The sequence below is a fragment of the Bos indicus genome, chromosome 20 (genome assembly GCF_029378745.1).
Source record: "Bos indicus isolate NIAB-ARS_2022 breed Sahiwal x Tharparkar chromosome 20, NIAB-ARS_B.indTharparkar_mat_pri_1.0, whole genome shotgun sequence".
NCBI lineage: Eukaryota > Metazoa > Chordata > Mammalia > Artiodactyla > Bovidae > Bos > Bos indicus.
Genome location: NC_091779.1, coordinates 70,746,250 through 70,772,104, shown reverse-complemented (window position 1 = coordinate 70,772,104; position 25,855 = coordinate 70,746,250). Strand labels below are relative to the sequence as shown.

The 25,855-nt window shown below is 60.0% G+C and overlaps 1 protein-coding gene across 1 annotated transcript in view; it reads right to left on the bottom strand.

The window, feature by feature from the left end:
* The window catches only part of LPCAT1 (lysophosphatidylcholine acyltransferase 1), a 42,800-nt gene extending 17,595 nt beyond the window's left edge, over positions 1-25,205 (bottom strand). Inside the window, exons 1-3 of the mRNA XM_070774888.1 lie at positions 24,965-25,205; positions 4,896-5,038; positions 1,081-1,295 (exon numbers count right to left, since the gene is read on the bottom strand). Coding sequence (XP_070630989.1) covers positions 1,081-1,295; positions 4,896-5,038; positions 24,965-25,099 — 493 coding nt within the window. The 5' untranslated portion in view covers positions 25,100-25,205. The remainder of the gene's footprint in view (positions 1-1,080; positions 1,296-4,895; positions 5,039-24,964) is intronic.
* Positions 25,206-25,855: the final 650 nt, after the last annotated feature.

The window sequence follows — 25,855 nt, the reverse complement described above, 5'->3', positions numbered from 1 at the left end:
TTTAAGAATACAATTCTCCCAGCTGGATCCACGGCGCTCAGAAAATCGAAGCAGCTCTCAGTGACACTTTGTCCTGTCTGCTTTTTCATGCAATTGAAACGATTTCCTCCTTCCTCACGGATTATTCCTGACGCTACTAAAAAGGACCATGAGGAGATAGGGACGTTTGGTGGAACCACCCGGAAGATTGAGGCAGGGGAGCCCACCAACCAGTAGAGCCCAGCAACTACCCTCCGGGACAGATACTGAGCTAGCCCCAGCTTCCAGCGCTTCTGTGAGCTAAGGGAGCGCTGTGACACCTCACAGTTGAGGGTACTTGTAATATCAGAAGAAATCATAACACAGAGGTCAAGGTCCAGGGCCTAGTTCGCGCGGGTGGGACCTGTGATGTGTCTACCGTCATGTGACCTGGACCAGCCAGCAGGGCGGGTGTCAGTGCTCCCAGGATGGGGGGCGGCTCAGTACTCCCACCACGATGGGGGGCAGTCTCCCAGCAGGATTGAGGGGGTGGGGCTCACTGACTCCCTGCAGGAATGGGGGGGCTGATCACTGTGACAGGGATGAGGGGACTGGGGGGGGTCACTCCCCCAGCAGGATGGGGGTCACTCTCTCCAGCGGGATGGGGGTCACTCCCCCAGCAGGATGGGGGTCACTCTCCCAGCAGGCTGGGGCCCACTCCCCCAGCAGGATGGAGGGTCACTCTCTCCAGCAGGATGGGGGTCACTCTCCCAGCAGGATGGAAGGGGTGGGGCTCACTGACTCCCTGCAGGATGGGGGGCGCTGATCACTGCCACAAGGATGAGGGGACTGGGGTGGGGGTCACTCCCCCAGCAGGATGGGGGTCACTCCCCCAGCGGGATGGAGGGTCACTCTCCCAGCGGGATGGAGGGTCACTCTCCAGCAGGATGGGGGTCGCTCTCCCAGCGGGATGGAGCGTCACTCTCCAGCAGGATGGCGGTCACTCTCCCAGAGGGATGGGGGTCACTCCCCCATCAGGATGGGGCCCACTCCCCCAGCAGGACGGGGCCCACTCCCCTAGAAGGATTGGGGGTCACTGCAGCAGGATGGGGGGTCACTCACTTCCCCATATAGGGATGTCTCTGCTCTCTGCCTTCATCACGACGGAGGACATCGTCATGGTGACGGGGATGGCGTCGAAGTAGGAGGAGTGTGGAGCCAGGGTGAGGATGGCAGCCTCGGTGGGCGGTGCCCGCCGCCCCTTCACGGCCACGTGGTGGAAGCCGCCGGCGAGCCACATGGTGCGCATGATGGCCCTGAGCAGCACGTCCACGACCCTGCAACAGACACGCGGCCGTCGGGACAGCGCCTTGTGGCCCACGCCCGTCGGGGCGACACCGACCCCAGATGGTGCCAGCACCCCTGTTCACGGGCAAGGGCACCCGTGACACCGGAGACGCAGAGCTTTTCCAGGGAGCGGGGCTGGGAGACAGATCTACAAGGGCAGGGGCCCGCCCTCCCCCCACCGTCCTCCCTTCGTCACACTGTAGACACCTTAGACTCAGGCGTGTGGGCAGAGGAGGAAGGTCCGAGACCCCAGGGCAGGCATCAGAAGAGACGTGGAAGAACCCACCCACGTCAGTACATTACGGAGCCAGGTGCTCTGAGATCATCCAGAGAACAAGAAAAAGAAAGCATGTGTGAAAATCAATTGTCTCCTGCAGAAATACCAGCGCCCCAGAAAGGCTGGAAAATGGAGAGGGAATCACCCAGAACATGCCGGAAAAAGCCCAGACGGAACCATGAGACACGAAGAAAACAGCTTCTCAGACTGAAGGAAGGCACAGGTCCCGGCACCATGTCAAGGCGCTGACCACAATGTATTTTGTTAAGAAAAAAAAAAATACTCATGCAATCTCCTTTCCAAAGTTTTCCAATTTCCAACAACAAAGACTTCAAAACTTTCCAGAGAGGAACAAGTGGGCTTCTAGCATCTAGCTGCAGGTAGTCAGCGGCGCGTCACGAAAGCGCTGAGTCAATTCTGCACCTAACCCAACTACCCACCAATGCACAGAGCAGAATAAAGACACTTCCAGACACGAAAGGGGAGTGAGTTCCTTCCGCATATCTTCTTTCTGAGATGAGAATCCGACATTCCAGAAAATCTTGGATGAAAAACAAAAAGAAAAAGCAAACAGGAAGTGCAGACCACGCCTGAGACAGCAGCAGAGGAGGGATGCACCCCGGGTGGGATCAGGGCCCCAGGTCCTGGGGACAGCGACCCCCAGGCCGCGGCGTGGGACCTCAGGGACAAAGAATTTTGAGGCTATGCTCAGGGCTCATCATTCTATTCATAAAAGGCAACATAAAATTGGAAATTCCATAAAACGGAAAAAGACAGTACAGGAAGTAAAGGTCGGACTTCACACAGCAGGCGGACCTGCAGGTGACTTCAAGAAGCCACGTGTGAGGGAAGCCCATGGTGACCCTGACTGCCAGCATCGCCCAGCCGGGGCCCCAGACCCGCCGGCCACCCGGCGCCCCTCAGGGTTGGGTTCTGACCCCGACAGGCCGACTCCTTCCCTGGGTGATGGAAGCCATGGCAGAGCCACACAAGGTGGGTGTGTGTGCCGCTGGGGTACACGCCAGTACACAAACGCTTGCATGCACACGCACACACACTCTCATCTGTACACACTCGTGTACACTCGTGTACATGCACGCATACACTCAAAACGACACTCATTCTCTGTGGACACGAACGCCCAGACCTCCCGTGAAACTACCCCATGTCTCTGCAGGTGGGACACGTCGTGTGCCTGTCTCTCCCTCTCTCTCTCACTCACTCACACACACACACACCACACGCGATGCTTCTGTGAAGTGGGCCGCTGGAACTAAACTTTGCTGTGGTCCACTTATCACCCGATGAGATCAAGTGCATCACTGCAGACAAGAAAAGCCACAGGAGTCAGAACAGGGAAATCCAAGGAGCCCCAGGTCACCTGTGTGAAAAGACAGACTCGGAGGCCGTGCGAGCTTTCCTCCTTCACGGGTGAGAACAGGAAGGAAAGGAGCCCAGCCCGAGCAGAGGGCGGGAACAGGGAATAAAGACACTTTTATCAAATCACTCCTCCTGGGTAAAAACTACAAAATCTCTGCTTTCTGTGGATTCTTAATCTAGAGAAACTGAAATTCTGATTCCTTTTTGGCCTGGATTTATTTTCCTTCGTTATATATTTGGTACCAAATTCACCTGGGTTCCATCCCTGGGTTGAGAAGATCCCTTGGAGAAGGGAGAGGCTACCCACTCCAGTATCCTGGCCTGGAGAGTTTCATGGACTGCATACTCCATGGGGTTGCAAAGAGCTGGACACAACTGAGCGACTTTCACTCCCTACTCCCTCATATTTTAGTTAAAAAAATCTTTCGAGGTAAAGTACGATTTCCAAAGAGAGTAGAAAGCCCAGCTCCCTCGACCCTCTGGTTCGCTCTTGTCCCCTCTCGCTCACTCACTCACGGACCCGCTCATTCATTCTGGACAGACTCCGTGACACCAGGTAGGCTCCGTGACCCAGCTGTGCTGGGACACATCCGTGGAGCCGGCCACACCTGCCCCGGTTCTGAGGGAGGAACAATGACCATGGTTCACTAGAGACTGGGGACGGTCTGAGGATGAGAAACACTGTGAGGGGGTGAGGGGCCCCCGGGCGCAGTGCTCACCCACGGCTAAGGAAACCCTGGCCTAGTAGCCGGCTCTCTCTGCCTGCATGTGGTAACTGCCACTCTGACCATGGCACGCGGGCAGCAGAGAACCACGGGCCAGGAGGGACGCTAGTTTGCAGCCTCTGAGGGCGCCATCGGACAGCAGGAGAGAGGGGGTGCCTTGAGCTGGTCTGTAGACCTTGGAGGCGGGGCGGCAGGCAGCTGAGGCCACGTGGGCCCTTGGCCTCGGCCACAGGAACCCTCAATGCCCAGCAGCGGCCCAGGCTGGTGCACGAATGAATGGGCAGCACTGCATCCCAATAAAACCTCCTTCACAGAACAGGTGGCAGCATGTTTGGGCTGTGGGCTCATCTAAACTAGTAACATTTTTATTATTAGTTAATGATAAAACCGAACTAAACTAATAACATTTCTATGTTGAATAAACCATCCCAGGGTCCTCAGGATGGATAAGAGATGTAGACAAAGCAGATTATGAGTGCCCTGGTTTTAGGACAGGAACAGTGTCTTTTAAGACACTGAAAATGCCCAGGAAAGTCCTTCCACTGGCTCAACACTTCCCTTCACTAACAGCAAAGAATTAAAGAATAGCTTTTGCATGTGTGCACTCAGGCTGACTCTTTGTGACCCCGTGGACTGTAGCCCGCCAGGCTCCTCTGTCCATGGGATTCTCCAGGCAAGAATACTGGAGTGGGTTGCCATTTCCTCCTCCAGGGGATCTTCCCGACCCAGGTATCAAACCTGTGGCTTGGGCACTGCAGGCGGGGAACCACCAGGGAAGCTCAGCAAAGAGAGTTAAGGAACAGCATTAGGTACTTAACACAAGAAAAGGCTGTGACTTCATCTGGTTTTGCCGGATCCCTCTGGGAGCTTTAGTTAAGCTGCATTTACACATCCATCTATGCGAAGCCATGGTTTATCACTGTCCATGGTGTAAAAGCAGAGAGCAGACCCGGGGCAGCAGGCCGACACACGGCTTTGAGGGCTGGGGGCAGGGAAACACTCGGGAGCCTGTGCTCAGGACCCAGCACAGCAGTCAAGTGGCTCGCGGAGCCCTGGAAGGAGCCTCCGAGTAGGACAGCAGCAGGGGCGGCAGGGGTGCAGAGGGGGAAGGTGGCTTGTGCCTGGGACAGGGAAGAGAACTGAGCCACGGAGAAACGGCCCTGGGACACCCCCCCACTACCCCGGAGCCTCCGCAGACACAGACTCACCTCCGCCACAAAGCTGGCGGCTGCTCCGGTTCCCGCCCGGCGGGTCCCAGCGAAGACATGAGCGCCAGGGGCCAGGCGAGCAGCATCATGAGGACGACGACCAGTAGTCGGACAGGGAAGAGCGTCAGCGTCATGACGGCCACCTGCGGACAGGGCACAGTCACTCGGGGGGCTGTCCCTCAGGCTCCTCACGCCAGGCCCACCCTTCCCCAGCTGCCCGACCCCTTCCTGGTGCCTCCTGCAGCCGCCGAGGGAACGACCTGGAGATGGGGGCTCTCTCCTGGTGGATGGCGCCCTGCCCAGTCCCAGCACCCTAGTAGGCAGCCTGTCCACTCCCAGCAGACGGCCCCGCCCACTCCCAGCAGACAGCCCCGCCCACTCCCAGCACACAGCCCCGCCCACTCCCAGCACACAGCCCCGCCCACCCCAGCAGACAGCCCGCCCACTCCCAGCAGACGGCCCCGCCCACTTCCAGCACACAGCCCCGCCCACCCCAGCACACAGCCCCGCCCACTCCCAGCACACAGCCCACCGGAGCCCCCTGCTCCCAGCGCCCCCACATGGGCACACTTTTCCTGCCACGGGAGGCACAGAGCCGCCAGGACTGGGCTTGGACTGCAAGGAGAGGGGGACCCGAGGACTTCCCAGCCCCAGAAAGTCAGGGATGGGGTGTCCAAAGCCACAGGTCTGGTCCAGAGAACACAGGGTGCCGGGGACCAGCCCCGGCTGATCCAGGGTATTCGAAGGGGAGACGGCGACGGCGACCTATTCAAATGGTAATTAGAGATATAAAGAGTAATAGAATGAGGATAGCTCAGTAGGAAAATTCAGTGGAGAAAAGAGGCTGAGTAGCTTGGTTTACGTGGAAAATCAATATAACCCGTGACACCAGGTTAGCTCTGACCACGGAGGCCGCAGGCGCCCTCTCGAATAGCGGAAGGTGCCCCACCTTAGACACCTTCTCGAGTGGGTCTTAGAAGCCCAGGCAAATAAGTGGTCGCAGAGGATATCCACGCTCCAGATGGAGACTTCAGCCGGAAGTTAAAGGAAAGAATGACATGGGGAGACCAAGCATTGGTGAGCAAGGCCCATAGCTTTATTTTTAACAGGGGCTTTTATACCCTAAGTTACACATAGAGGATAATAGGGGATGCAAAGTCAGCAGTCTTTGATTCTTATCAAAAACCAGGGTTTCTTTCCTGCAAATTTATCGTATACAAATGGTTTAGGTGATTTACATCATCTTCTGGCCAGAAGGCCTATTAACATTTTATGACTCTTGACAAGGACTTAGTAACAAAGACTTATTTTCTCTAAGAGTAATTATTTTAAGGTTTGGCGCCATCTTCCGAAGATAAAATTGCATTCCTATAGGGCGGATGTGTAATGAGTTTACAACAAAGAAAAGAATTTATTACCTTAAGGGTCTAAAGTTACTAACACCAAGGCCACTACTTATTTTTTCTACATACCAACTATTAATTAATACATATTCAAGGATACAATTCAGGGGATGTGAAAACTTGGCAACAAGCATTGGCTCATCAATGAAATCCTTTACTAGTTTATTCTGACAGTTTCTAACTCTCTGCGAGGCTCTAAGCTATTTGAATATCTTAAGCTTCCCGTGCCTCTTGAGGCTGGGAGACTGTAAACAATCGTATGCACAGCTGTAGGAGTCCGGGTAAACTTGTTAGGTGAGTTAGAGAGCCATCTGAGGGGTTTGGATTTAAACACTCCTAATTGCCCAGGAACTTTATTAATTGGAGCTGTAAGTTAACTCTTTGACAGAGAGAGCGAGATGGTGGTAGGGGACAGCCCCCAGTAGAGTCAGAGGTGAGCGCACAAAGCAATAAAGTAGGCAGACTCTGGTTTTTTGGGGGAAAATGCTCGAGAATATCCGGGCGGACTCCTGAGGCTCGATCCCGCCTTTGCGTATGCCGAGCCTCCTTCCTCATGACCTTTGTCACGAGCGGAATGCCTCACCGGCTCCCGGCAACAGGGAAGGCTGGCTCGGGCTTGTGGGGAGAGGAGGCCCTGCAGGAGAGGGGGACAGCCACAAGTCTGTGGGGGCTGGTGAGGGTGGACCCACGGGGTCAGCGGAGGCCGAGTGGATGGGCAGCTGTGCGGGAGGTCCAGTACAAAAGACGCTCTGGTTCCACGTGGTGGGGGGAGGGGGATGCTCAGGACCAGTGAGTTTTGTGATGAACTTGAAATTCTGATTAGAAAATGGGGAGGGGGCGGAGTGATGAAAAGACTCAAGACTCACAGAGCCTCATGACCAATAGGTGCAGTTTTTGATGATTTGCAAGAATACACACATGAGATACATAGGTTTGGTGCACAGGAAACAGAAGAGACAGGAAGAGAGCCAGGTCTGAGCAGCTCACTGCTGGCCCCCACCCCCGCCCCCGCTGGTCTCTGCCACTTGCAGAGCCGCAGCCTGACAGATCCCTGATCCCTGAGGTCTCCATCAAGGCCAGCAGAGGAATACAACGCGAGCCAAGTGAGTCATTTTACATTTTCTTGCAGCCACATTTAAAAACACAAAGGTGATGAAACCAATTCAGCAAGCAGTTAATTTAAGCCAACACCCCTGAAATTCCATCATCTGAGCGCTCAGGACAAAGTGCATGAGCCGCTTTACTCTCTCCCCCGTCATGTCCAGGGATCCAGACACAGCGCATCTCAATCACACACGCCATGCAGCCACAGTGGCCTATGCTGCCCGCGGCCAGTGTGGGCCATCTCCACACACTGCTGTTTTGGGAGCCAATCCTGACTCCTCGTTGGAATTGTTTTATTACTTTAACCTTTGCTTCCTGTTGCTTTTGTTCACTAAAAGGATTCTGTCCATATATAAGGGCCTGACTCACAGAACCCTGCCCACCTGTGGAAGGTTACAGGAAAGAAGGAATTAACATGGCCCTCCCCAAGGCTGGCCCTGCCAGGAGATGTCTGCAAGATTACTGGCCTTTTCACTTTACCTCCTTACCTCCCCGCTGTTTCATAACAACAGAAGCAGGCATGGTAACTTGCACTCGGTAACCACACGACTTTGAACTGTCTCTCCTCCCCTGCCCTCAGGGGCCAGGGTCCCCAGGACGACCCTCCAGTTTTAGCGCAGGGTGGGACAGGGGCGGCGACTCCGGCTCCGTCGTGACGCGCTTCCTGTGAAGCGGGGGTGTGTGTCCCACTCCAGGACCATGCTGGTGGGAAGGCGCCCCCCATCCCGGATTTCTAAGGGTCCTGTTCTGGGGTCAACATGAAGGGGTCACGTTGCCACACCTCATCCCTGTGTCCTGCGGGGAGAGGATGTGCTCGTCTGTCACCCAGTCCTCATGACACGCTTTTCTATCACAGCCTCGGCTCCAGCAGTGGGAAGCGCCTCTCTGAAGGCCTCGCTGAGTCCGTCTGTAGACACGCCTCTGGAAGGCCAGCCTGGCCACCGCCTCCACCTTGCCGTCCTCAGGGGAGTCCTGCAGCGAGGACACCACACCAGAAACCAGCCCACCTTGTTGGGGGGCTCCTGCGGCGCTTTCTGATGGCTGTTCCCATGCTTTCGGATTGTTTACCTGGGTTTCCCACCTTCTGGAGCCATGCCTCGTTTTCGCCTGGGAGGAAGTTTCTGGGGGTCCTTGGTCGGTGCTCTTCCCATTGGGCTTCCTGTCATTCACCTTCAGGGTCATCGCGTGAAGCCGCTGGCCTGGAGTTACACGAACCCTGCCCTGACGCCCGGGCTGCGGTTCGCGTGATTTGTGTTTCTCAGATGTTTCAGGCTGAGAGGACACACGGGCCCCTCCTCTACCAACCTGCTCACAGAGCCACCCATGCAGTTTGTCGCTCGTCCCTGCTGGGACCGTTCAGCCGCACGAACTCTGGATCTCACAGGCGCCTCTCTCTTCCACTCGCGTTTACTCTGCTGTTCTAACTTCTTGAGGGAAGAGCCTGGAGCGTTATTTTCAGAAGTACCTTATCTCCCCCAATTCACACGGAGAACGGCGCTTTCTATAAGTACTTAAATTCGACTCCACTAGTTCCGGGGACGGGGGAGCCTGGTGGGCTGCCGTCTATGGGGTCGCACAGAGTTGGACACAACTAAAGCGACTTAGCAGCAGCAACAGCAGCAGTTTAAAACATAGCCTTTCCTTCCTGTTAAAATTTAGGTTAAATGGTATATCTTTTTGAACTCTTACTATTATCTTGTAACTTTGTTGCAAAGAAGTAGAGGGCAGACACCCCGCCTCCTCGGCCGCTGGCCCCACCTCTCAGGCTGCCTGTCTAGAAGACCGTCCAGGGCCCACCAGGGACTGTGCTTCAAGCCTGCTCCGCCTACGGCCTGTGGCTGCCAGCCCCTCCAGGGAGAGTCCCCTGTGTGTCCCTACAAATGGACCCTCAAGTGCCGGGAGCCGGCGTGAGGAGCTCCGCCTGTGGCAAAGGTCATGAGGAAGAAGGCTCGACATACGCAAAGGCGGGATCGAGCCTCAGGAGTCCCCCTGGAAATTCTCGAGCATCTACCCCCATAACCAGAGCTTGCCTACTTTACTACTTTGTGCTCTCACCTACACCTCTGACTTTACCGGGGGCTGTCCCCCACCACCTCTTTCGAAGAAGCAGTTAACTTAGAGCTCCAGTTAATAATAATTCCTGGGTGTGATAGGAGTGTTTCAACCTACAAACTCCTCTGAAGGTTCTCTAGCCTGCCTGACAGGCTTGTCTGGCCACATGTGATTGCTCACATCCTCCCAACTGTGAGAGGCACGAGATGCTTTAAACCTTCTAAAAACAGGTTCTTTAGAGAAGTTAGAAAACTATTAGTATAGTATAGTAGGCTGATTAGAAATTGTATTGGTGAAGGGTTTTTCATTTGTTGAGCCAATGTTTACATCTCCATATCCCTTGCCCCTTATACACATTAATGAATATAACTAACATATAAGAGACATAAGTATTAACCCTTGATATTAATCACATTAGACCTTAGGCTAAGCAAATTCTTTCCTTAATTAAAACCCACTACACCCTCACCCTATAAGAATGTAACTTTATCTGGTACCTTCGGAAGGTGGCGTCTGTTTTAAGAACAAAACAGAGAAATAAGTGTTGACTGACCACTGTCACAAGGAGAGGCTCATAAATTGTCAGCAGGCCCCCTGGCCAGAAGATGATGTAACACCCCTAAGACCTCTGTATACATCTGTATGGAGCACCTGATTTTAATAAAGTCAGGACTGCTGACCCCGCGTGACTTTTGTATAACATCTCAGTATAAAAACAGACCCTGGAAAATAAAGACTTGGGATCAGTTCCTCGAAAGACTGGTCTCCCCATGTCGTTTTTCTCTCACCTTCTGGCTGAATTCCCATCTGGAGCATGGAGGCTCGTCAAGCCTACTGATTTTGCCTGGGCTTCTAAGATCTGACTGGGGAGGCCTTAGTGTCTCCTCTCCTTCGGGAGAACGGGAGGACGCCTGCGGCTAGGTGACGTAAATTCCTTATTTTGGAATTTTATTAGCTTTCCACATAAACCAAGTTATTCAGCCTCTTTTCTCCACTGAATTTTCCTACTGAACTATCCTTATTCTATTACTCTTTATATCTCTAATTAATATTTAATTAAAGCTATCGTATCCTGATCGCCGAAGCCGTCTCCCCTTCGAATTTCCCTGGATCCACTGGGGCTGGACCCCGGCACTCAAGCTGCTGCCTGTGTCAGAGCACAAGCACACAGCGGGGTGGACAGGAGCTGTGGGGGCCGCCACGCTCAGAGCGCTCACGGGTGCACAGTGACACGCCCCGGGCGGCTGCTCCTCCAGGTGACAGAGAGGAACAATGCAGCTCAGGAAGAACAGCAGTGGCCAGCGCCCCGCCCCAGGCCTCGGAGGACTGAGGCTGAAGGGGCTCGGAGGCAGCACCTCAGTCCATCTGCGCCAACAGGGAGTGGTGAGCAGGCCCGGAGGGGGAGCCCCAAAGCTGGGACAAGCACCACCGCTGAAGCTGCAGGTTAACGAGCGGACAGCATCCTGAACACAACAGGGCTCACCGGTCACTCCCATGGACGTGACACGTGACCGTGTCTGCCCCCCGGGGAATGCACCCTGTGCCCACTCTGTGTGCCCCGGAGACACGGGCCTGGTGTCTGAGCTCTGCAGCCAGCAGGGGGAGGACACGTGTGAGTGATCACGCAGCCCTGACCCACAGACAAGGACAGGCAGGTGCAGAGAGAACGAGGCCTGAGCTGTAGACCTGCCCGGGGTCCGCAGAGGGTCGGGCAGGCAGGAAGCACGCTGGGCTGTGAAGGCTGCCCGGAGGAGGCGGGCACCTCTGGAGCTCACGGGGTGCAGAAGGGCCTGGCTTCCTGAGAAGCTGGGACCCGCCTCCCTCCTGAGACACAGCCCACAGTCTCGCCCCCGCCGCCATCATCAGGAGCCCACTATCCTCAAAAGTGCCAGGTTGACTGTGTGGTCACCCTTCTCGGAGGCCACGTGAGGGCGACACTCAGGGTTCTGGGCTGAGCTACTCAGTGCAACTATCAGAGGTCGCTCACGAGAAACCATCCAAATGTCACGTACACACTGCTGTATTTAAAACGGATAACCAACAGAGACCTCCTGTACAGCACATGGAACTCTGCTCAGTGTTATGTACCAGCTTGGATGGGAGCGGGGTTTGGGGGAGAATGGATACATGCACACGGATGGCTGAGTCCATTCACTGTTCACCCGAGCAACACTTAAGCGGCTACACCCTGATACAAAATGGTTTTGGTGTAAACAGAACAAAATGGGCTCAACAAGAACAGACTTGGGCGTGTGTGTTCCCAGCACGTCCATTTTGTCAGTCAGTCGTTTAACCCAGAGTGGTAGGCGCGCCACCCGCTCTCAGCCAGCACACTTCACCACGAGTCCCCGGCACAGCGGGTTCCAGTAGTGATCTGTCCAAGCCCGGTGCCCCGCTTCCCACCGAAAGGACCCAGGGCTCCGCGCAGATGGAGCCACAGGAACAGTCCACGTGTTGGGGGAAGCACACAGGCACACGCCCACGCCCACACACAGGCACCCCAGCCTCACCAACTGCCTCTGGACGACTCTAGAAGACTCATTTCTGATTGTGGCACCAGCCAAGGGGCGTGTCTGCAGACGTGCCCGAGAGGGGCTGGCATGGGCGTCCAGAGCCCTCCCTCCAGACCAGCCCATAGCCTGACAGAAACGGAAGCCCTCCAGTTCTAGGTCAGGCCACCAGCTTCCAGAAGACACAGAAGACAGGACACACCAGCAAACACAGACACCCCAAACTCAGTGCGAGATAAAAATCAAACCCTCTGGTCAGAGTGTGCGTGCAGGTGGAGGCGGGTGCAGACGCAGCCAAGACCCAGAACCGGGCACCTGATGGCTGAGCCCAGCGCCCGCCCCCAGTGCCAAGGAGCAGACTGTGCCTTCAAGGGCAACACAGCCCGCATGGTGACCGCTAGATATTCTTGTCCTTGAGATGCAGATACACATGGGATCTTTATGGGCTCAGTGATGACATCTGGGCACTGCTTCCGGATCACTGCTGGAAGGGGACATGGGGGCGGGGTCAGTGGGTCCAGAAAGGCCATCGGGGGGGCTGTGGAGGTGGGGGGTGTTAGGGGCTGAGCTGTGACCCCCAGCACCTTACAATGTGACAGTCTTTGGAGCTCGGTCCTTAAAGAAGAGATTAAGGCAAACAAGGTCACGGGGCCAGCCCTAATCTCATGTGACTGGCAAGCAGGTGCGCACGGAGGGGACGCGGATGGAGGGGGCGCGCACGGAGGGGGCGCGCACGGAGGGGCAGCCGCATGAGCACCCGGGAAGACAGCTGAGCGCTGCGCCCAGGCGACAGGCCGGGAGGAGCCAAGCCTGCAACACTGGCTCTCCGCTTCAGCCTCGAGAGTACGGAGGGATGAACTCCTGCTGTTGAAGCCACCCCCCTGCGGCGCTTCGATCCGGTAGCCCAAGCAAAAACACTGGCTGTGTTTAAAACATCTCGTGGTAAGAACCATGAAAATGGCAACGCTGGTTCTGGACGGAAAACGCTCTCCAGCTCACAGCGAGCGTGTGGAGCCCACGGGTCTGGAGCGCTCCACGTGCAGCACCCGCGGTCCGATGCCAGGCTCAGACCTGCCCGGCAAGCACTCCCCGCCCCATCCAGGCCACCGGGGTCACTGGCATCACCCAGGTGCAACCGGCCCAAGTGCCTTGTGTTTCACAACCAGCATGGAGGCACCCGCGTGCTACTGAAGAGCCAAGACCTCTGCAGAGGCCCACGCCCTGTCCTGGGGGAGGACGGGCCCCAGGGCGCCCTGCGGCGTGTCCTCCAGCGCCTGCCCCCCACCCTGGGGACCCCAGTCAGCCGCGCAGGACCCTGACAGGACATGCGTGGGCCGGACGCACGGGGGGGGGGGGGCTGGCGCCGCCCCAGACGGTGGTCAGCGTGCTGACCGTGGGCACAGCAGACTCTCCCGAAGGCCTCTTCCCACCCAGCGCCATGGCCGCGCAGGGAAATCCCGCCATCCCAAGGGAAACGCACCTCCAAGAGGCTGGAGGGAAATGCACTCACTCCTCCCACGATGAGAGGAAAACATCAGCGAGACCACACGCGGGCCCGATGGCCGCGGACACTGGTACTCGGCTCACGTCCCCGGTCCTCCGCACTCAGCGGTTCTGAGCGGCATGTGACAGAAACAGGAGCAGACATGCCGGGCACTCGACCTGCCCATGGTCACCACAAACCATCCTCGGGCGGTGGGTCAGGTCCGCGAGCCAACAGGCGGGTGTGGACCACAGACATGCCGGCCCTGGACTCACGCGGCCTCGCTGTGGACGCCGAGCGCTGAGGCGGGGCCACAGCCGCCGCCAGGTCCACGTGTTCCTGGGGCTCCAGGAGCAGCAGCTCAGGGCCGGCCCCGGGCTCGAGGACCCTGGGGCCTTTGTGCAGCGGGTGAGATCTCGGGATGGGCACCTGGCCAGGTGCACCGCACGTCACCCGCATGATGGATGCCAGGGACCAGCCTGGGGAGGAGCCACCAGCTACATGGGCCTCAGAGGACACCCCCTGATGTGACACTTGGGGGAACGGGTAAGAGACAAACAGGACCGACCTCTGCAAGCCAGCTGGATGGCTTCACAGCCTGGACTGGTGTTCACAAGGACAGCAGACCTCAGTGGACAAGCAGAGAGGGCACCAACCTCTCCTGGCTGGGGGGCCCTGGGTGGGCAGGTGGAGCCTGGATGAATGGGGGTGGCCGGGCGGGCCCTGGGCGGGCAAGTGGAGGTGGATGAATGGGGGTGGCCGGGGGGCCCTGGGCGGGCAGGTGGATGAATGGGGGTGGCCGGGGGGCCCTGGGTGGGCAGGTGGAGCCTGGATGAATGGGGGTGGCTGGGGGGCCCTGGGCGGGCAGGTGGAGGTGGATGAATGGGGGTGGCCGGGGGGCCCTGGGCGGGCAGGTGGAGCCTGGATGAATGGGGGTGGCTGGGGAGCCCTGGGCGGGCAGGTGGAGGTGGATGAATGGGGGTGGCCGGGGGGCCCTGGGCGGGCAGGTGGAGCCTGGATGAATGGGGGTGGCTGGGGGGGGCCCTGGGCGGGCAAGTGGAGGTGGATGAATGGGGGTGGCCGGGGGGCCCTGGGCGGGCAGGTGGATGAATGGGGGTGGCCGGGGGGCCCTGGGTGGGCAGGTGGAGCCTGGATGAATGGGGGTGGCTGGGGGGCCCTGGGCGGGCAGGTGGAGGTGGATGAATGGGGGTGGCCGGGGGGCCCTGGGCGGGCAGGTGGAGCCTGGATGAATGGGGGTGGCTGGGGGGGGCCCTGGGCGGGCAGGTGGAGGGCGATGAATGGGGGTGCTACCTGCACAGGCAGCACAGGGCCCGGGACACACTGAGCCCGCTGCCAGGGTGCTTGGCTCCAAGGCGCGGGGGACAGAAGCTGTCCTGACCCATGGTCTCCCCAGTCCAGGAGGAGGCCAGGACCCCAGGGCACGGGCGCCAGGAGACTCCAGTCAGTCCCCCGCTCCCACACCGTGAGGGCACCACGTGCGCGACGCAGGCAAGCAGGCTTGGCCCCCACCCAGGCTGCAGGCCACAGGGGGAGCGGGGCTCAGAGGCAGGTTTTCCAGGCAGGCGGAGTGTGGACCACCCTCATGGTTAAGCACCCACAGTGCGTGGGCTCCGACGGGCAGGGAAACTGAGGCCAGCTAGGGAGGCTAGTCAGAGACAAGCCAGGGTCTGAGGAGCGGCAGGGGGAAGGAGGGGCCTCCCTGGGGAGCAGGGGCCACCGGCAGAGCCCAGGACAGGACCCACCCCCTCCAGCAAGCACTCGCACGTCCAGGACAGTGTGGGCCAGATGGGCACCACGCCCCTACACTGCCGTCCCAGCTGCCCTGGGCTCCAGCTGCATCAATGGGGTCACTGAAAACCCGCCCCAAACCAGCATCCTAGGCGCCCCCCAACTCCCCGCCAGCTCCTCACACACACACCTGGGCATCTATATTTAATACCCTTTTTTCCTACTCCTCCCAGCTCTGCCCCCAAATTCAGAATCGGCATGCCCCCACCCCAAGGTGCAGCCCAGGCCCCCTCCCCACCCTGCATGCAGAGCTGCAGTCACCCTCAGGCCCCAGGTCCCCTCCCCCATCTTGGTACCTCCTCAGGGGATGTCTTCCCCAAAGCGCCACAGGGGCTCCCAACCCCGACACCCATCAGCTCCAGGGAAGGGCCGTGCCAGACCCCCAGAGTGTGAGGGGCCAGACCCCTGGCCCCTGCCCTTCTCCAAACACCAGAGGAGTCGCCTTCCACCCGCCACACGGATGGGCTGTGGTCTGGGCAGAGGTCACCCAGACCTGACCAGGGGTCAGGGGTCAGCGCTGAAGGCAAAGGAGCTGTGGATTCCAGGGCTGACCATGCACTTCCCCGGGAGCTGGTCGTGGGCACCTCCAGGCTGTCCCGCGAGGAGCAGATTAGATACGAGACTCACGAATTCTGCAGAAAGATCTCTGAGGCACGCAGGACAAACACACGAGCCTTATCTGGAAGTCCACCTCTTTTTTTTGCTGTCACTTATAATAAAAAGGGCTTCCCTGGTGGCTCAGACGGTAAACAATCTGCCTGCATGCAGGAGAGCCGGGTTCAATCCCTGGGTCGAGAAGATTCCCTGGAGAAGAGAATGGCTACTCACTCCAGTCTTCTTGCCTGGAGAATTCCATGGACAGTGGAGGCTGGGGGGCTACAGTCCAAGGGGTTGGAAAGAGTCAGACACAACTAAGAGACTAACACTTTCACCTTATATTAAAAAACAAGTCAAAAACGATGAAGCCAGCTGTCCTTGAGACTCCTGATTCAGAGTGGGCAGAAGACACTGGAAGTGCCAAGGCAAAACTGATGTCCTGGCAGCGGGGGGCTGCACCCCAGCCGTGCGGGGCAGGAGGTGGGCAAAGCCTCGGGGAAACACTCTTCTGCAGCAGTGAGAAAAGAGCGACACGTCTACCTCACCTGTTTTCTCCTGAGAGGGGGCACAGCGACAGTGATGGTCCCATGGGTCCCACCAGCTGGCACTGCCCAGCCCCAGGCCCCTGAATTCATAGCAGCAAAGGAGGAGCACCAGCCGGGGGCCCAGCAGTAAGGTGCAAACCCAGCCAACCGACCTGGAGACGCCTCCCCTCCGCTTGCCCCATCTGCAAAAACACCTTTATGAAAGGTAAAATGCCTTTCGGTCCAAACCGTACACCGTCTTCAAATAGCAAACAAGCAGTCCTTCTCACAAGTAGCTCGAGTAGTTCAGACGCGAAAGCAGACTGAAACAGGGAGAGCCGGCCGTCGGAACCCCGGCTGCGGGCTGCACCTCGTCATACACGCCTGACCGCGAGGTAAGGCTCCTCTTTGCTGTCGGACAACACGCCGCGTGTGGCCAGAGGCCCAGGGTCAGTAGTGAGCGAGGGCCGCTGGGAGGGCCGGTGGGCTCCAGAGATCCCGGTCCCGCCCCCTGCCAAGGGGGCACCTTATGCTTGCTGGGATCTGGGCTTCCTCTGGGGTCTGGCATTGAGGGAAATCCTGTGCCCAAATTCACACCGGGTTCACTGTCTTTTTCTTACTAATGTGTGAGTGTCTTCTGACCTTGGATTTTCCTCCCTGTTGTGTGTCTACGGGGATAACCTGTGCCTCCACTTGGGAAAACTCTCCTTTCAGAGCCCATGCTGACTGCATACAGAAGCTGTTTCTTCTGAGTGCTCCCACTCAAATCTAAAATTAAATATAGCTTTTCTAAAAGAGCTATTTTTTTCTTTCAAACCATGAGGCAGGCTCAACTTCGCCACCATCCCAGTCTCTATTCAAGAGCTTTCAACTCAAATCTTAGCGCGGATCGCCGAGGCTGCAGGCTTCCACAGAACGGGTGTCTTTCAGTAATTCACCAAGTTTACAAACCTGTCCCACAGGAGAGAAAACCACAGAGCGACTTTCCCGGACGACCACACGCACCACTCCTGGCACATGGCAGCTGATGGTGGGGTCGTGGAGGGGCAGCCCTGGTCATCACACCTGGGGGAACAGACCCCTAAGTCTGAGACTCTGCACAGCCACCGGTCTGGGGCAGGGGGCGGGAGGGTCACACCTTCACATTTGCCAATCCTGCCCTTCTGGCCCACGGCCCCCACAACGACGGTTTCAGAGAGCCAGCGCGTACAGGTCCCAAGTTCCTGGACCCCGTAGGCAGCCGGGGGCAGCAGGGCCCACGGTCCACAGGGGAAGGGGTCAGGAAAGCAACAACAGGGCTTGTGGTCAGCGTGGTGGGACCACTGGGGCCCTCCGGGGGACTGCAGCAGAGACGGCAGCGCTGGACGCACGGAGGGGCCGGCAGACCCTCGGGACACAGGAGCCTGCGTGGGGGCGAACCCTCAGGCACCGCGAGCCAGCAGCCTGCCACGTGGACTCCACATCTCCAGGGCAGCTGGGAAAGGCCTCTAGAATTATAGTGGGTAGGATTTAAGCGAAGACGGAAGGAAGCATGTGAGGAGCAAGGGGAGAGCTCACCACGTGGGGCTGGGCCTGGAGGAGCGGGTGGGCCAGTGGGTGGGCAGGGCGGCCACCAGGCTGGCCTCCAGGCTCTGCCTGCAACCTCTCAGGCCTTCTTGCTCTCCCAACTCACTCAAGTTTTGTACAAAATCTCAGCTCCTTTGGGTTCTCAGGACCCATGTCCCGGGGTCCTGGTGACTGTGACCTCAGCCCCTGTCCCCTTTGGGCGTGACATTCACAGTGAAGCCAACCCCAGGCTGGAGCCCTCCTGCGGCTGCCTGGTCCCCTGAGCCCAGCATTGCCCGTGCCCAGGAAGATGGCGTCCTGAGCCCGACGGTCCCCCAGAGATGGGGCTCAGAGATGCAGCAGCCACTGAGCTGCTTCCATAGGCAGCTGGCTGGTGGGGCTGGGACATCCTGGAATAGCAAGTCCATGGTCCTGAGCACCTCACCTGCAGAAACGGACGCAGGAGGCCACACTTCTTACAGACAGGTCAGAAGCTCGGGCTCTGGGTGTCCCGCCGCCTCAGGGATCGTCTCCCTGGGGGGACAGGAGCAGGGGACTGGGGGCAGCTGAGGCACCTCGGGGTCTGAGTGCCAGAGGCCATAGTTACCAACCTGCAAGGCCCTGGCAGTGTCCCGGGAGCCCTGCCCTCGGGGCTCTAAGGACACGCGTTCCACACGTTCACGGTCTGAAGCGGGTGCCCTGGCAGGTGGCCAGCAACAGCAGGAGCCATGGGAATGGGGGGTGGGGAGGGTGGTGCGGAGAGAGCCCAGCAGCAGGGCTGCCTGCAGAGGAGGGGCCTGACAAGCTCGGACCAGCCCCCACCCCCATCTCAGAGCCGCCCAGAGCCAGGCCATGCTAGGGGGGTGCGGGACATGCCTGCTCCACAGGGCCCTTTACTGCAGGGTTTGAGTAAAAGAATCTCGAAGTTCAAGACCTGCAGCATTTCCTGCGGGTTTCACCTGTTTAGCAAATACCTGCCCAGAGCAGGAGGGCAGGGGTGGGGGCCCGGGCTCCCAGCTGGGCACCTCCTACACCAACCCACCCTCAGGTACCGGGAGTCCCCTTCACCGAACCTCTCAGCTCAACCCCACCCCCACAGGCTGGAGAGGCCCTGAACCAAATTTCTGGGTTCAGGCCCACATCCTGTCCCCACCCCCAAATGCAAGGAGTTCCCCCCCAACCACATCCTGGCTCTGATCGCAGTGGCGGGACACCCCCTCCGGGTGAAGGTGACCCCCAGGCGGGGACTTCCCCAGTAGCAGACAGAACCCCCCCACCTAACGTCCCCACTCTGCCCTCTTGGCTGCAGGCAGCGCCGCGCCCACTGGGCACACTGCGGTCCTGGTCACGGGCGCGGGAGGAGAGAGGTGTTCGGGCAGTCTGTGCCCCGGCCAGGGGGTCAATCCTCTGTGGACAGTGGGGAAACTTGAGGGGGGGTTCCCGTGTCCCACAAAGCTGCTCCACGCTGGGTGATCGCAGGCCCCCCGACCAGCAGCATGAAGGGAGCTGGTGGGAGGGGGGACAGGCGTCCAGCTGGAGGGCCTGGTGGGCCCGGGGCGGGGTCAGGTGGAGAGTCACAGGTAGAGCAGTGACAGGGACTCCCCGCTGGGGAGAAATTCCCGCTGCTATGGAGAGGGCTCGCGCCGCTGCTACGGAGAGGGCTCGCGCCACCTGCCAAGGAGAGGGCTCGCGCCACCTGCCACGGAGAGGGCTCGCGCCCGCTGCCACGGAGAGGGCTCGCGCCACCTGCCACGGAGAGGGCTCGCGCCACCTGCTACGGAGAGGGCTCGCGCCCGCTGCCACGGAGAGGGCTCGCGCCACCTGCTACGGAGAGGGCTCGCGCCCGCTGCTACGGAGAGGGCTCGCGCCACCTGCTACGGAGAGGGCTCGCGCCACCTGCTCTGGACGGGGGACTGCCGTCCTCCGGGGCTGGCCAGGGCGGCAAACGGACCCCCAGAGCAGAGGCCCCCACCTAAGGCTGGCCGCCTGTCAGCACCCTGTGGTCCTGGCACCAAGGCTGCTCTGCCAGTGTGGGCTCCGAGGGTGGCTGGGGTTGGGGTCCGCTGGGTGGCCCATCCTCCCACTCCAGACCTCGGGACCCCAAGTACAGCCCCCCATGGCGAAGCCCAGCTGTGTGTCCCCACCCCCGGGGACGGGAAGGTCCGGAAAAAAGTGTTTAAACAACACTGGAGTGGCAACTAACTTTTTAGAGAAAAGAAGTCACGTGTACCCCCGTGGCGGGTTCATGTTGACGTATGGCAAGAGCACGACAGTAAAGTCATTAGCCTCCAGTTAAAATACATAAACATATTAAAAAAAAGAAAAAAAGAGCCTCTATCTCTGAGACGAAACGGGGACTGTTAAGGCCCCAGACCACCGGACGTGCCCCCCTCCCGCCCCCCGCCCAGGACCCCTGCAGAGCACCACAAAGGACACGGTGCCCAAGGAGGGAGACCCAGAGGCGGGAGGCCGAGATGCAGTGAGGGGGCGCTCGGCCACGGTTACAGACACACAGACGCACACACACACAGATACACACAGACACACACACACACACACAGACACACACACAGACACAGATACACACACACAGATACACACACACAGATACACACAGACACACACAGAGACACACAGACAGATACAGATACACAGACACACACACATAGATACACACACACAGACACACACACAGACACACAGACACAGACACACAGACACACAGACACACAGACACACACAGAGAGACACACACACAGACACAGATACACACAGACACACACACAGACACACACACAGACACACAGACAGATACAGATACACAGACACACACACACACAGACACACACACACAGACACAGATACACACACACAGATACACACACACAGATACACACAGACACACACAGAGACACAGATACACACACACAGATACACACAGACACACACACAGACACACAGACAGATACAGATACACAGACACACACAGAGACACACACACAGACACAGATACACACACACAGATACACACAGACACACACACAGACACACAGACAGATACAGATACACAGACACACACAGAGACACACACACAGACACAGATACACACACACAGATACACACAGACACACACACAGACACACAGACAGATACAGATACACAGACACACACAGAGACACACACACAGACACAGATACACACACACAGATACACACAGACACACACACAGACACACAGACAGATACAGATACACAGACACACACACATAGATACACACACACAGACACACACACATACACACAGACACAGATACACAGACACACACACACACACACAAAGACACACAGACACACACACAGAGACACACACACACACAGACACAGACACAGGCACAGGCACACATACACTGGCTCACAGGCTGGAAGGTGGTTAAAACTCAGAGTCGTGTGTGAATGAGCAAAACACTGCGAACGTGCATGAACGTTTGGGCGGCGAGGCGGGCTTCAGGGGAGCACAGCCACACCATGTCTCAACAAGGGGTTTCCAGACACACACTGCCTTTGGGCTCCTTTCAGAGTAACTCACACCGAGTCAGGGATTTATGGGACACAGAAAGCCCCGCCCTGAGGCCGCAGCCAACCCGCGAGGACTCCGCTCGGGCCTGGCCGCTGGGGAAAGGGGCCGTTGTCCCGTCCGTGTGCTGACGGCCCCGGGGCGGGGGGCCCTGTCCTGTCCATGTGGTGACAGCCCCGGGGTGGGGGGCCCTTGTTCCATCCGTGTGCTGAGGGCCGTGAGGCGGGGGGCCCCATCCTGTCTGTGTGGTGACAGTCCTGGGGCGGGGGGGCCCTTGTTCCGTCCATGTGGTGATGGGCCCCGAGGCGGGGGGCCCCATCCTGTCTGTGTGGTGACAGTCCCGGGGCGGGGGGCAGGGTCCAGCTGGGTGACGGGCTCGTGGGGGCCCTGCCGAGACCCCCGGGCACCGCCTCGGACGGGCCTGCCTGCGGGGACGGGCGGGCGGGGTCCGCTCTTGGGGACAAAATCCTGCTTTGTCAATGAGGAGTGAGGCGGACTGTGCTTAGCTCCACGCTCAGAGATGAGAGCAGGGGTAAGAGAAAACCGTGTCCACGTGCGCATCACCAGGATAGAAGAGCGTGGTTAGGGAAAAGCCCCGGGACTTCCCTGGTGGCCCAGAGGCTAAGACTCCACGCTCCCCACGCAGGGGCCCAGGTCCAGCCCTGGGTGGGAACACACGCTCCCCACGCAGGGGGCCCAGGTTCAGCCCTGGGTGGGGACATGATCCCACGGGCTGCAACCAAGACCCAGCATGGCCAAATAAATATCTATAAACAGAAAGAGCGGAGGGGGCCCGCCACCCTGAACCCCCTTCTCAGTCCCCATCATTAACCACAGCTCAGTTTCACTTGCGGACCCTTCAAGAAGATGACACTAGGGTCACAGGAGGCTCCCGGCGGGTCGGAGGAGAAAGCGGGTAGGTCAGACATCCACCCGGAGCCAGCCCACGTGGCCTGGAGTCCAGGGACAGCACGGGGCCTGGGCCTTGGCCCCTCGCCTGGATGCGGGGACACGGCCTGGCTGTTCACCTGCCCGGGTCCCAGGGCTGTGCTCCTGGCCGTCAGAAGGTGACAGGGTCCTCGGGCCGAGCCTGGTCCTGCCCTGGGACACTCGCGCTCTCGGAGGGCCCCCAGCATCCGCTCCCAGCTGTGGTATTGCCAGCCCCCGAGAACACGGGCTTCGGGCCAGGCCACCTCCCCATTCACCCATCCTCCCTGCCCCACCAGGCAGGGCTTGTGGGTCCCAGGAGGGGCTGGATGAAGGGCTGCCCAGGGTGGGTGCAAGGAGCACCCAGACGTGGGGGAGAGTGTGGGGCCTGGTCTGTGTGCCTGCGGGGCAGGGCACTGGGGCAACCACAGATGTGAATCAGACTTCTCCTCGTGAGCGGCCGGCAGTGTCCCTGCCCCCTCCCGGAGAGCCCCCCTAAGGCTGCATCCCGACGAGCCCCCAGGTGCCTGCTGTTGCTCTGTCAGCAGACCAAGACCACCCGCTTCTGGGCGATCAGGCTGCACGCAGGCCCCCTGGACAGGCCTGTCCCTGGACCTACCCTCCTGGTGACCCCTGCGGCCCAGTTCCAGGGCGTTCGGGAAACCAGGCTGCTGTCCAGGAAGTAAACTCTCCGTGACATCGGTGCAGGGGCTCAGAAATGGGGAAGCACCAGAGCTGCGGGGTGTGCTTGGCCCGGGGCTTCCAGCGGGAAGTCCCCAAACCCAGGGGGGACAGGAGACCACTGCCCAACTGCGAAGCAGCACCATCTCCACGCGCAGGCCCGATGGCCCAGGAGTCGCAGCTCCTGGATCTCAACTTGCTGGTTTCTGTCCCAAGAGATGCTTAAGCTCCTCACTAAATCTGCCGTTAAATGACAGATGGGCCCAGGGGTCATTAATCCCCAGATAGGCGCCAGCCCCTCCCCCCCAGCAAAGGCCAACAGGTAAACACAGGCACCAGACTGGTCAATCCCAACTCAGGATGAAGGGAGGCGAGTTTCCGAGTGGCCCTGGATCGTCTCGGACATCGAGGGGTCCGTTTATGTGCTGATTTCGAGAGGAAGGCTGCCCTTGCGTGGACAGGCCAGTCGGCTCTGCAAACTAAGCACATGAAGGGGAGAAGCTGTGCAAGACGCTGCTGGTGAAAAGCAAAACGTTCCTGCGGACTGGCACGGGGACAGTCCGCGACCGCACACCCCGCGTCAGGCCTGGCGCCACAGGCCTCTGGACAGAAACATGGACTTGGCCCCAACCCTGCCTGGCGACCAGGGACGCACAAAGGATCCCTGCCCTGCCCGGTGGTGAGAACACGGCCCGCCTGCTCTTCCCTGACCTCAGCCACGTGCCGGTGAGAAGGGCTAGGGCGGGCCTCCAGTGCCCAGGCCCGCTGAGTTGGCACTTAGAGAAAAAGGCAGGCGTCCGGGGAAATGACAACCGTAGACTGACTTCAAGAACTTTTCGCTTTAACATTACTTCAGATGAATTACTCTACACGTTAAAAACCCCGATCTCCCTACAAAAAGCTCTGTCACAGACGGAGGTGTGCTCCCCACGGGCTAGACCACCCAGGAGAACCAGGAACTCTATGCTCCTCCTACAGGTAGTTCTGGAGTCACAGACAGGCCGGCCTGTGGGCAGTCCTACAGAGACTCACAAGCTCACAAGCAGAGTCGGCGCGGTCCACTCAGGGGTCCCACCAGGGCAGAGAAGCAGCCCGCCAGGTCAGGGACAGCGGAAGGCAGGACAGACGGAGAGGGGCGCCCCCGAGCGCCTCCCAGTCAGGGCTAGAGCATCCCACAGACAGAGCATGCCCGACAGCAGGCGCCTGGACTGTTCACCAGGCGGGACCTGCTTGTGTGTAACCGATTCAGGCCCTAGATAAGCACCAAGATCCCCCAGAACAAGTTGAACCGGGGCAGGCCGGAAACCCCCCAAAACCCCTATGCCGTTACCCCAGGACCCCAGAGCCCGCCCCCACCGCTGCTACACTGACTCTGGGGAGCAGCGAGGTCCCACACACGAAGCGCATCAAGTGACAAACTCACATCCAGAGGGAGCCGCTGCGGTTCGGCGCGGGGCCTGCACACGGCGGGAGTGGGCGCCCGGACCGCGGACCGCGCGGCGCCCATCCACCAGGGAGTGGCTCCGAGGCCGGGATGCAGGGGTTAGGGAAAAGGGATACGGGGGTGGGCGGGAGGGGGGGTTCCAGGGATCGGGGAAAGGGGGACGAGCCGGGTGCGAGGACCTGGGGAAAGGGGATGCGGAGCCAGGTTCTGGGCGCTGGCGGCGGGAACCGGGGATGGGGCGCGGACGGCGGGGGATGAGCGCTGCGGGTCGCAGGGAAGGGTGGCGGTCGCGGGCCCCAGGGAGCGCTCAGCTGGGCCGCGCCCAAGGTCCCCCTCCCGGCCCCCTCCGGCCGCGCATCCCCGAGCCTCGGCGCGGCCCCGGGCCCGGGGCGGCCTGGGCTCCCGGCGGACACCCACCTGGGCCTTCTGCAGGGCGCCCAAACGCAGCTCGTGCACGAAAGGGTTCCGCCCCGGGGGCGCCTGCCGCCGCGCGTCGCCGACCCCAGCGCTGGAGGAGGGGGCGGCGCGAAGATCGCGTCCCCGGAGCCTCATGGCCGCGCCGCCCGCCGCGAGGGGCGCGGGGCGCCGGGCCGGGTGCGGAGCGGGGCGCGGGGCGCGGGGCGCTGGGCGAGGATGCGCGGCGGCTGGAGCGGGCCGGGCGCGCGGCCGCGCAGGCGCGGGAGGGGCGGCTGCATGACGTGGGCGGGCGGGGCGGGGGGGCTCACGGCGGGCGGGCCGGGGAGGGGCGTGTGCTGGCCCCGCCCCGCGGGCGCCGAGAGGCCGCCCCCGCGCCCCGCCCGCCCCGCGCCGCGCGCTGCGCCCGGCGCCCCCCTCCGGGTCTGATCAGCGAACCGCTGGGGGCGGGTCCCGAGCGGCGCCGAGGCCCTGGCCGAGAGCCCGTCGCGGCGGCGGGACCACAGGGACGCTCCCCCTGGGTCCCCGCCACGTTGTCCCCTTCCGCTGCTCAGGGCGCCCAGCAGGGGCGCGGCCGGGAGAGGAGGCGCCGTGCAGCCACGTGGGGGCAGCCGGGGCGTCTGGCACTCGCTCCCGGGGCTGGGGGCGCCGAGCCTCCGGGCTGTCCGCTCAGACCCCGAGGAACACCGCTGGGCCGCGCCTGGCCACGCCGCGTGTGTAAGGGTCCACTGCATGCCCGCCGAAGACCCCGGTCCTCCTCAGATGCGCCCCGCCGCGCTGCTTGGTCCTGCCCTCCAGGCTCTGGGCGGAGGACCAGCGGCCGCAAGGGCAGGCCTCATCCCAGACGCCTGGGGTCCACCCCGATCACAGGGTCCAGGCGTTTGCTGACTGGGA